This window comes from Carassius auratus, chromosome 41, assembly GCF_003368295.1.
Source record: "Carassius auratus strain Wakin chromosome 41, ASM336829v1, whole genome shotgun sequence".
In the NCBI taxonomy this organism is placed as follows: Eukaryota; Metazoa; Chordata; class Actinopteri; order Cypriniformes; family Cyprinidae; genus Carassius; species Carassius auratus.
In genome coordinates, this window is record NC_039283.1 from 4,558,143 (window position 1) to 4,570,687 (window position 12,545).

General features: G+C 39.4%; 1 protein-coding gene and 1 long non-coding RNA gene across 2 annotated transcripts; one reads left to right on the forward strand and one right to left on the reverse strand.

Annotated features, from left to right (window-relative positions):
* Positions 1–4,160: 4,160 nt before the first annotated feature.
* LOC113059855 (RNA-binding protein 12B-like) lies at positions 4,161–6,399 on the reverse strand. The gene is made up of 2 exons (XM_026228492.1): positions 6,250–6,399; positions 4,161–6,060 (listed from the first exon to the last, which is right to left on the reverse strand). The coding sequence occupies exon 2, from the start codon at positions 6,028–6,030 to the stop codon at positions 4,474–4,476; it is 1,557 nt and encodes a 518-aa protein (XP_026084277.1). The 5' UTR covers positions 6,031–6,060; positions 6,250–6,399; the 3' UTR covers positions 4,161–4,473.
* Positions 6,400–6,488: 89 nt separating this feature from the next.
* LOC113059856 (uncharacterized) lies at positions 6,489–11,298 on the forward strand. Its single transcript, XR_003278169.1, has 3 exons — positions 6,489–6,647; positions 6,993–7,001; positions 8,333–11,298. It is a non-coding gene; the product is annotated as an uncharacterized LOC113059856 (long non-coding RNA).
* Positions 11,299–12,545: the final 1,247 nt, after the last annotated feature.

Consider the following 12,545-nt stretch of genomic DNA (forward strand, 5'->3'; position numbering starts at 1 on the left):
ATTATCACAATAGATTATTTCTTTAAACTTTATTTAAACTCATTAATGTAATGTTTTGTTCATATTGTCAGCAGGTTTGACCATGATTTTTTTACACAAAACTGGAAGAAAACGGAAGACAACCATCAAAATGGATAGAAGAATAACCAGAATGGCAAAGGCTCAGCCAATGATCACCTCCAGGATGATCAAAGACAGTCTGGAGTTACCTGTAAGTACTGTGACAGTTAGAAGACGTCTGTGTGAAGCTAATCTATTTTCAAGAATCCCCCGCAAAGTCCCTCTGTTAAAAAAAAGGCATGTGCAGAAGAGGTTACAATTTGCCAAAGAACACATCAACTGGCCTAAAGAGAAATGGAGGAACATTTTGTGGACTGATGAGAGTAAAATTGTTCTTTTTGGGTCCAAGGGCCACAGGCAGTTTGTGAGACGACCCCCAAACTCTGAATTCAAGCCACAGTACACAGTGAAGACAGTGAAGCATGGAGGTGCAAGCATCATGATATGGGCATGTTTCTCCTACTATGGTGTTGGGCTTATTTATCGCATACCAGGGATCATGGATCAGTTTGCATATGTTAAAATACTTGAAGAGGTCATGTTGCCGTGTCGAAGTGATGATGTGCGACTCTTTTACCGGCTGTTTTGAAGGAAGGTCAATGTTCGCGACGAAAAAATATGTGCAAACTGTAATGAAGCAGAAATCAGTTTGTTCCTCACTTTTCCGCGATGACGCCGAGATCGTTCGCTTGCTTCAGTGAAAGTATAACGTGCCTAACGTTTTCGACTCGTACATTACACGTCACGCCCTGAAGTCATGTGTCATTACAGGATCTAAACAGGTTGTGTGTGAAAGCACGCACATATCCCGGTTAATCACTGGCAGTGTGAAAGTTCAAAATCTATCGACCCGGGAACAATTGCCGGAACACTTTACCCGTGTATTTGCCGGAATGGCAGTGTGAAAGGACCTATACACCCTTCTGGTTCTGACCTCTTGGGATGATCATGAAAAGGTGAGAGATCAGCCCCAAACTACATGGATGGAGCTTGTTATTGATCTTTAGACAGTTGGTACCACAGTAGCCAAGCAAAACATTGGTAACAAACTATAGTATGCCGCAGTGGATTGCAATCCTGGAGCCCCCCGCAAGGTCCCCCTGCTCAAGAAGGCACATTTACAGGCCTGTTTAAAGTTTGCCAAAGAACATCTAAATGATTTAGAGAAGAGAAAGTGCTGTGGTCAGATGAGACCAAAATTTAGCTCTTTGGCATTAACTTGACTCATTGTGTTTGGAGGGAGTAAAATGCTGACTATGATCCCAAGAACACCATGTCTACAGTCAAGCACGGAGATGGAAAAATGTTTGGGCTTTGGCGATGTTTTTCTGCTTAGGATACAGGACTATTTCACTGCATTGAAGAGCAAATGGACAGGGCCATGTACTGTAAAATTCTGGATGAGAACCTCCTTCCCTCAGCCAGAACACTGAAAATGGGTCATTATCTCAGGGAACCGAGGTTACGTTAAGTAACCGAAGCGTTAGCTGAGGGCATGAGAATCACTAACCATTTTGAAGGTTTAAACAGATAGAATCCGCGATGCAGAGTGGGGGTGTCTAAGTTATAGAATCTAGCAAAAGTGGACAGCGTTGACCAGCTGGCTGCCACACAGATCTCACTGACAGATATGCCACTGGACCACGCCCATGAGGAGGCCATTCCCCTTGTGGAGTGGGCTCTCAAACCAATAAGTCCTTCTGATGCATAAGCCAGAGGAATTGCATCAACAATGCAGGGAGAGTGTCTTTGTTTAGTGACCGGCAGACCCTTCTGGCGGCTACCAAAGCAAATAAACAGCTGTTCAGACTGCCTAAACAGTTTTGATCATTCCACATAGACTCTCAGAACTCTTAACAGGGCAGAGAGTGTTCAGTCTCTGCTTTCCATCTGCCGTTTTAAACGATAAGGGCCGCAAGTCGGCCAAACTGGGGTGTGTTTCCCAAAACCATAGTTTCTAAGTAAGTTAGTAATTTTGTTGGTTGCAATGCAATTTCCCATAACAGGTTAGAAACTATGGTTTTGGGAAACGCACCCCTGAGCGGCTCAAATGGGGGCCTTGGATAAGTCGCAAAATGGCACAATCTGAGGGCAAGTATTATTCAGTCTGCATGGCCCTTTAAGCCAAGGGCAGAGGATCGCCTTTACGGAACAAGGTGACCCGAGAGCGTAGACTAGAAAGACTCATGCTCTCGCAAAAAGAGTATGAGTCCTCAGCCCAGGCACGGCCGAGGCAGGTGGCGTACTCGTTGTGTCCATCTCCATCGTGAAAGAGCCCCTTGCACAAACCAAGGGGTGCAACATTTAGAACAATGCACGCTGGAAACTTGCTCTTTGGAAATTGCTCTTTGCTCAGATGATGGATACCTGCAGTGAAGCTTGCGTTCGCTGCTTCGGCTTCTTCCACGGAGGTTAGTAGAGCTGGAGCTTCTTCTACTGCTTCTTCTTGCAGAAGTGTCAGTGAAGAGATGATCCTCGTTGCTGAAGGAGAATAATCTGATGAATAGCGCTATGGGCCGACTTATATAGCGGTCGGCCTTGCCCCTTTTGGTGGGCTAAAGCGCCATTGGTTAATGCAGCTACACAAACGTGAACAAATCAGGCTTCAGCAGAAAGGAAAAATACGTTTTTCCATAAATAATGGGAGTGAACATTCCAAAGGTAACTTCAAGTTGCCAAATGACAGCCAAGAAACCTTAAGGATTTAGAGAGAATCTGTAAAGAGGTATGGACCAAAATCCCTCCTTGTACTGTGCAAATCTGGTGGCCAACTACAAAAAACGTCTTATGTGCTTGCCAACAAGGGTTTCTGTACCTAGTACTAAGTCATGTTTTACTTTGGAATCAAATACTTATTTCACTCACTGAAATGCAAATCAATTTCTAAACTTTATATGATGTGTTGTTTTCTGGATTTTTTCTGGATGGTTGGTATTCTGTCTCTATACGTTAAAAAAAAACCTACCATAAAAATGTCAGACCTTTCATTTCTTTGCAAGTAGGCAAACTTACAAAAACATCAGGGGGTCATATGAATATTTCCCCTGCTGTAAATAGAATATCCTTTTGATTTATTATTAATCATTATTACAATTTCTTATATCTAAGTTATGAGTTTCCATATACTTGTATTAGACACTAAAATGTGTTATTATTGGAGAAGCCTCTCCATATGTTAAACCTGTCAATTCCTCTCAGATTCACAATGCCTGTGTAGGTCATTGAGATCATCAGGGCAACTGGTCTATGTGACCAACATGTATTCAAAACATTTAGGTTGCTTTCTATGTCTGAGAAACTGCACTTACTGTCTGTGTTTTGGGAAACAGTAGCTGATAAGAGTAGGAGCCAAGCTACTCAACCTTGAAGTAGATCTGTGTTTCTCTATGTTTGTTGGTATCTGTCTGTGCAGGACCAGTCACCAGGTGGAGTCATAACGGCACCCAGGATGGAAGGCACATCTGGACATCTGTCACCCTGATACACTGGGTGGCAGATATATGTCTTAGGAGTGTGATGTCGTGTGTCATCTAAACAAACCTTCAGAGATGTGTTCTGGACTTTATTAACATATATCTGTTAAGATTCTACATGTTTTTCCATGATTTAACCATTCAGAATAATTTTTACCCAAATAATGATGTAGTTGGTGACCTCTGTTGGAGAATATAATTTCTGTACTGAGACTGTATGCAGAGTGGTCTACAAACTCCTAGTGAGTATTGAAGCTGATGAAACTGAGAACTACTTTCTTCTGTAAATTAAGTTTAATATAACCTCCAATTTACATGTCAAATGAAAAACAAGTTTTTCCAGTCACTAAGACATCAGAAACAATTCAAAATTGTTGTTTTAGTTTTTTCAAACAGGAACTCATATACAGATGCCAAATCAAAACACTGGCTCAAATACAGTCAAAAACATTTGACCAGTCTGAATGTCTTGTAACATATTACTTCTATTACAATATATACAGCAAAATAAATAACTAAATATTAATATGCAAGACATCTGTGATATATCTGTTTTTAATTTAAGCCAACAAGCTGCATGTTCAGCAGCTACAACCAAGGAAAAAGTGCAATATAATGTAATTCAGCTTGTGTTGAAAGTATACAGGTATTGTTTATTCACTTGGACCAGTCCTTAACGGTTTGGCAACCACTGTATGAAAAACTGTGAGATCTTCTTTAGGTATACTCCTTCCATGTGTTACACAAAATCTTTACTGGGCATCTTCAAATGTCGTACCCATAATGTCGCTTGAGCACATTGCTTGAAAAGGTTTCTGTACAGCTCAACGATAAAGAGATTTGTTATGATAAAGCTTTTGCTAGATCTTCAAATTAATTAGTTGTGCTCATTTAAACCACTGCTGGTGTCTGAAGGTGCTGAGAACATTTCATCTCCTGTTCACCATTTACCAAGGATCTTCTCCCTCTGTTGTCGTGTGATACAAGTGAGTAGAATTTTTGCTCCCATGAAATACTTCCCATGGAGACTCTGGGCCTGTTTGGCGATTTCTTCACATTCGAACTGCACGATGGCTTCCCCAACACCATTCCCCTGGCTGTCCACAAGCAATATGATTTCATCTTCACAGATGTTGAAGTGCATGAAAAAGTCTCTCACCTCTACCTTCCTGACATATGCAGGAAAGTTGCGTGCATACACACATGACATGGTTAAATGTGCGTTTCCATAATGTGGTGGCCTCCAGACTTTAGCACATCTGTTTTTGCGGATTATAGCAAATATTTCTTCTTTAGTTATGGGTGACACTTCAATGTTTGTTAAGCCAACAGTTGTACCATTCATGTTCAGAGCTGAGGCATAGTCTTCTGCGTGCTCAAAGGTAATGAATGCTGTGCTTGTCCTCTCTCCCCACTTGTTTAATAAATGTTTAATTCTATAGTTTGGGATTGCATAACATCCAAAAATCTTCTTGATCTCCGTCTTGGTTATATTCTTTGAAAGATTATTGACAATAACACAAAGTTCCGTGTGAGGGGACGGAAAGTTTCGGCAGTATTTTTTGGGAGATCCAGGTGAGGGCTGTTCCTCTGCACTTCTTTTGGTTGAGAAACCTCTCATTGCATTCCTTTCCATGTTAACTTCCCTTTGCTCTGAGAAAGTGTGAGGTTTGATGTTTAGCATGCAATTTTTGGACTGCTCCACAGCATCTGTCCACATCTTCTCATGAGCAAGTCTGACCTCAACATTGTATTCTTTGAATTTCCTGTGGCTGTATTTCAGTCCCTCCTCAGCATCTGCAAAACTGGCCAGCTTCACCAGACAGCACCAGCCCAGTTGCAATCGAACTTTCGTGATGACATCCAACACTGAGATTCCCAGTAGGAACTGGTAGATCTCTTGCTTGGCAACAGAGTCGGGAAATCCATAAAGCCGAAGGTAGCCTGGCTTACATGAATTGAGGTTTTCTCCTTTGCTTTTCTCCTCCTTAGATGCCATGTCATGAGTTTGATTATGCTGAGCATCTGTATTTGTTTGGTTGTCAGTTGAGGACCATTTATGCGTTTCTGGAACATTTTGGTCAACATTTTCAGGCGTTTGGCATTGATCCACTTTTTCATTTGAATGCAGTCCTTGAATGGCAGTCATTAAACTTCGCAAAAGAGCTCTGTTTGTGTCAGGTGGCGAAGATGGCACTATTTTGGTCTCCACTGCAGTGGACTTTGGTTTCTTTAATCTCGACTCCATTTTTCTCTTGAGCTCAGCCAGACTGCTAATATGTAATGAAACAGAAGAGCCTCTGAGGAGTTTTCCAGATAAGCGCATGGCTAGTTGGCCTTCTCTTTCTGAATTAAAAATAATGAAAGCTTCTCCCATCTCACCACCGGTGATATGAACACCACCCTCACGTATGTGCAAGCCATGGAAAAATCTTCGAATGTCTTCAGATCCTGCCTCTGTGTTTAAACCTTGCAAACGCAGAACCACTATTGTCATGGTCAAACTCTTCTTAGAAACCAATGAGATCTGTTAAAAAGGCAAAAAGCTAATTTTTCAATTCGGTTTCTTAAATTTAAGTGGCACAATGAAAAAAAAATCACGATACAAACTGCTGTTTTCTCCTCTTAGTTCAAAACCAGAGGGCAAAAATTCACCTCAGAAAATTCCCTTCTAGCTAATCAATCAATATGAATGTATCCTCGAAGCCTTACTTACCGTTTGTTTTTCCTCTGAAACTTATACCTCGATATAAATGCTTCTTTGCACAATACTTTTTTTTTGTCAGAGAAACTACGCGGTAACCTGCAACCAGCACTGCTCAGGCGTCCGGCAGGAAACACAGAACTTCCTCTCGCAGAGACATTTAAGAGCGCGCGCACGCTGCACGCACTCTAAACGCAAACAGCAACAGGTACGTCATCGAGCGTCATATGCACCATGGCGATAGTTACGCTGAGAGCATTTCTGTGCAGTTTCTCCATCATATTCCTTTTCCTGCCAGCAGTTTTCTATTGCTTTTCAGCAGCCTACGGATTGTGGCGTGTAGAGTAATTTTGATATTTCGAGCTTGTCATGTCTGGAGTGCGGGCCGAATCAAGTCAGCATCAAATCAGGTAACGTAGGCGTAGCACGCGAGCGCGTGCACGATTTAGTTTGCTTTGTTTTGATATGGTTTCGACCAACCTAAATTAAGGAGGATTGAAGCTTTACGCTAAATGACAGTCATTTACTGATATATTGTCATATTTTTTAATTTAACCTAGACTAAGCATCTTGCGAGTGAATCGGCTGCACGGGATAAAAAAAATGTGTTGCATTTGCCGCTGCACATAACAGAATAATAAACAAATAACGTTACGTTACATCTTTAAAATGAATGCCATTTTTAAACATGGAACTTTTATAATATACTTAATTGTAAACCAGCTTGTATATTTATGTGTTTTTCTGCCTTATAGGATTGGCATGTAAGTGTCAGTTTTCAGGATGCTGGTCAGTAATGGGGCGTCCATCACGTGCCAGCAGTGTCCTGATGCTAATATGGTTCTGTATTGAATTTGGATTACAAATTTAAGCTCTCATATGTTACTGTATTAATAATATTAAGAATACTAATACTATTTAATAATAATATGTTTAATCTCATTCATAGTTGGTCACCAAGTTTGGTTATGTATCTGTGGACCAGAAATGTATTATTTTAATATTATTTATATCCATAATTGGATGTATAATGTATTAAGTGCATGAGGAAGTTATATATACTCCATGGGTTGGGGTCTGCATGAACATGTAAGGATCATATAACAGACACCGGGAGGAGAAGAGATAATTTTGGCCATACAAGAATGTGTGTACATGCAGGACTGTATGTACATGTAATGTGTTCCACCGAGGCATACAGTGGCTTGTTTTTCCACTGATGTAAGCATGACATTCTATTTTAAACAAACCAACATGTTTCTCTACCTTATAAGGAATTGCAAATCCTTTAGTCAGTGGTATACAATGCCATGCTCACTGTTAATTCCTGATTCATATGACAATTAAGAGTTTTTTGCAAGGCAACTGGTATTCAACAAACTTCTTAAAAATTAAACTCCAATGTAGAGTTTTGTAGTCAGACTATGTTGCCCACCCAATTACTTAGTTAAGATTAATGTTGAAATGTAAGTAATGAGTAAATTACTATAAAATAATATTGTTGTTAGACTGTTGTGTTATTTTGTGTTGTCATTATGCTATATACTTTAACCACCTCAGAGGAAAGTGAGGGTCCCAAGGTAGTGGCACTGTTATTTTGGGGGTCGTGTGCTGAAAAGTTTGGGTCCTTCTTTTATGGTCACAGTATATCAACATGCAGTAACAATGTAAATTAATTTCATAAACAGCATTAAGCCTTTAACCTTGATATAATTTCCGCAAAGTAATGAATGCTCCTGTGATCAAAAATGCAGTGTGATTAGTACTGTATATCCAATCATTTTCCACATTATTAATGATCAAATAATTACTGTTGCCAGCCTAAGTGTAACAACAATAGAATGAAAGTCCCACTAAAAACTAGTGATTAAACCAATCACTCTCTGTGTTAATAGTGTATCCAACTACTGTTGCCAGCCAAGTGTGACAAAAATGAAATCAATGTCCTACTAACAACTTGAAAACCAATTAATTAATTAATTAATTAATTAGAGATTAAACCAATCTCTTTACGAGATACTAATAGGATCCTACAGGGGTAAGCGTTGTATTTTATTTCAGAATTCTCCAAAAACACTTACCCCTTTTATTGTAGGTCCTCCTCTGATCTCCGGCATGCCTTGCCAGCCAAGTGCACAGTTGTCATTCTCTCTTGAGTATACGATGGACCTGGAAGAAGCTCAGGTCAAAAGTGATGTGAGTATAAGTGGCACTGGAAATGGCAATGGCTATTAATGGCTAATAGTCTATTATGAATATGATTAAGCCTTACATAACCTCCCCCCCACCCCCGTTTTTGTTTATTTTTTGTTATATCTTTAATTCCAAGTCTGGATCTTTTTCTATTGTTAACAGTCTCACCCACTTCTCAGATATCTGTTTATTATCCGTGTTTTCTTCCATTGTCCTGTTAAATGAGATATTTTGCTAGGATGTGCAGTCTATAAGTACTCTTTATTTTTTCATGGAGCTTCAGGTCTGTTCACATCAAGACAAGTACTGTGCAACTTTGCGTTTCTGATACCCACTTTTCACAGATAAGAAAAGAAATCACACATATTTCTGTGTTATAAAACAGCCATTCATATTTTTGTATTCACTATTATCGCTTTGCAATATACACCAAGTCATAGTTTTAATGGCATTGTTTGGTCATGGTTTGCTAGTGTGAACACGAGTTAAAATAGAAATAAAAACCTATAAAAACAAGGCTCTCTGTGTATCTCCAGCAGGCTAAGCTATTTGTGTCTCTGTTGCTGCCATTAGCAGCTCAGTAGGAGTGCTTTGTTGCTTATGTTGGCTGTGCCTTTGTTTTGAAGGTAAGTACAGATATTAACATTACATTTTACACTTCAGGTTGCTTAATTAAGTATATGTCTGTCTTTTCCCTTTTTCCTTTTCCTTGCAGGTTAACTTAACTTTATTTTTTGTTACAGACTGTACATAAGCTCCATGTTCAACTGTCTGTGGATATTTTCTTTATAGACTGGGAAAGACCTTGTAGTAAAACCAGTAAACATGTGAAATGCCTGTTACATTAAATCTATACAAACTCTTCACTTTTAATTAGAATATTTTAATATTTCTTTTAAATAATACATATTCTATAATTATGCTGTAATGTGCTCAGGGTCTGGTGAAGCACTGTCAGTATCTGGAGAACATATTTTGTGGCCTCCAAATCTGATTGATCTCCCAAAGGATACATCCACCGAAGACATAGAATTTATCATGAGTTCTGATCTAAGCAATAATGTTAAGGAAGTGAGGACAGCTAAGGCTAGATGTGAAGGAAATTATGCATGTGCATTGGCCTTGTTACAAAGAGGAGTTTTGAAGGAAGAGATAGATGGAGAATGTTGGATTTGTATGCAACTCCACTCAGCGTGGAGAAAACACCCTGTAACATCAGATATGGTATGTCTTGAGAGAAACAGATGTGATGTACCACGCCAGATGTCTATAATTCTACAGATGACAAATAATCTAAAAACAAACAGAGCATTGTTGTTTTCGCTCCAAGAGTATAATTGTTCCTATAAAGGACTACCTTTTACAGGACCAGCCTTTCATGTACTGTCACATCTCGCAGATTTGTGTATTTGTTCAACCAAAGGAAAACATTATGTAGGAATGTCAGATTGTAAGACAGCAATAACTCTGATTCAAAATGCTGGAAATCGGCCTAATTGTACTATTAAGTATGATAACCAATCTGTTGAGAATTTTCACTGTCCGTTTTCTTATCTTGATAGCTCCCCAGGTATGATTTGGACCTGTGGGGGAATGGCTTATTACCATTTGGATGAAGGAGAATGGCGTGGATGTTGTTATCCAGCTACACTCTCCACAGGAACTACCGTATTGACACGTAAAGACCTTGATACCTGTGATAGTCAGGCACCATCACACAGACAGAAAAGAGAGGTCGATACAATGGATACAAAACAGCTACGCCCTGGACAACCCCATGGGAAAATGTGGGATGGTCCATAGCTAGTTTCTTTCCAGGGGTAGGAACCTCCATTGCTTTAAACAAAATAAATGGTTTAGCTTCGCAAGTCTTGTCATTGGAAAATGATACTACTCATGCATTAAGTTTAATAACAGAGGAAATGAAAAAGATGAGAGAAGCAGTAGTTCAAAACAGACTTGTTCTCGACTTTTGACATCGCAGCAGGGAGGAGTTTGTAAAATGTTGGGAGTATCTTGTTGTTTTTACATTCCAGATAACTCTGACAACGTTTCCAATATTGTGGACCAGATGAGAGAATCCATTCCAGAGCCAAAGAAAGATGATTCCTGGCTGAACTGGCTCAGCGGCCTATGGGGAGGATGGGGAACTTGGATTCTACACACTGTTGTACCTGTTGTTATATTCATAGTGATTCTTCTGCTAATAGCACCCAGTGTGATGCAATGTATTAGTACTTCTATAATGCGTTCTGTTACAGCGCTCACTACGGGAAATACCTATCAAGCAATGCTGCACGTATCCAATCCAGTAGCAACCTTTGTTAGGGTTCCAGAGCAGTTGGAGATGAATGTGATTGAAGCTGAGGATGTGTACGAAAGTATAATCAAGAAACATAAGATATGCCCAAGATTCTTCACGGTTGTGTAAGACATGTCTTCGACTGTCTTAAAGTGGCCATTGTGAGATTCTGCTCGTGTACGTGAACATCTTGTGATAAAGGACATTGTGTGATGAAAGTATGATGTATTCCTTTTGAACCTTACTCTATATTCATGGTATTGCTCAATGCAGTGTGTTATGCTTGATCATCCAAATATCTGCCAGACATTCCATTGCTTCATTTCCCTATAAAAGTAACACCCCTTGTACAATAAAGTTGAGCTTAGAATGACCTGCACCACTTGTGTGACTCATTCTTTGTTCCCGGGTACCTGCTCTTCTCTGCTCAGATAACCCAACCTGAACCAAAATAATATAGGTGATCTCGAAGGCAAAAATATACAATTTATTCTTACAATGGCCAATGAGTTGAATGAGATTCAGACTATTCGCGAGATCAACCCCACTTTTCAGGTCGTCGTTGGGCTCTTCTTTCTGGAGGTGAGGGCAACAACAAACTACAGCTCTGTTCTAAAACATCTAGTTTGTCTCAAAACCTATTTTTCAAACTCGCCTTTCAAAGAGCATGCTATTTTGTTAAGGACTGTCTTAATCAATGTTGAATATTGCGCTTGCAGGTGCCAGGTGGTGGGCTTGTCAAATTTGGCTCTTAGAGACCCCTGATCCAACCTGCATCTCCTGAGGCATACAAACATCCATACAGCCTCATACTCCGCTACAGCGTGGCTTCTGCAATATGGCTCTGCATTGGCTTCAAAGTCAAGCAGCCTGTCTCTTTGTGTGTCACTTATGGTGTTTCACTTGTTCCTTTTTATGTCATTTTGCTTTTGATTACATTCTTCAAAGTAATCCATGAACACTTTGTTGAAGACAAGATTCGCCAGTTTGTGGATCTGTGCTCAGTTAGCAATGTAAGTATAAGGCTAGAAAGCTTTTGAGTATATGAGAGTTGTGACAGCGGAAGTTTCAGGAATGTTTAATAGGCCTATGGTGCAAAACAATTCCACAACCTACATGTCTGTTTATACACTGCACACAAACAGTATTACTTTGTTTTAATATGCATATAACGCGCTCTCATTTGATAACTGATGATAACAGATAACAGTGATTTTTAATTGTTGTAACATAGAATCCTTGCACATATATTGAAGGTTTTATGTTTATCCGTATGAGCACAGTATCTTGTATCTTCATCTTAATTTCAGGGTCATTTTCAGAACAGGTCACCTTTTAGAAATTTGACCATTTAGGCCCATGTAACATAGAATCCTTGCACATATTTGACTATTTTAACATGTAAGAACACATGGATATCAATCAACTGTTTTATTCTGACATGATCTTATTTCTGCAATTTACTTTCTAGCCCACATAAATCACAGACCAATGATCAGAACTAAAGAGTGGATCGGAATAGAGTTGTCAGTAAATATTTATCATCCTATTTCTGAAACACCATCAGACATTTTCTTGCGATTATTTTGTTATTTTCTAGCTTATATATTTGATTCTTTAATATATACATTTTTTCATGATCATGCAAATGATCATGTGTTACACAGTTTTTCTGTTGTTACGTCGACTTTAGTTGGTAACATCCTCAGAGAGGAATTTACATCAAGACTGTAAAACAATGGAATGACTCTCTCTGTGAGGGTAGTTGTCAGTGTGTGTGGATCGATTTTTGGGGTTTTCTGGAGATTGTAAG

Coding starts and splice junctions, on each gene's coding strand:
- LOC113059855 (XM_026228492.1), bottom strand. CDS start 6,030: ATGACAATAGTGGTTCTGCGTTTGCAAGGTTTAAACACAGAGGCAGGA.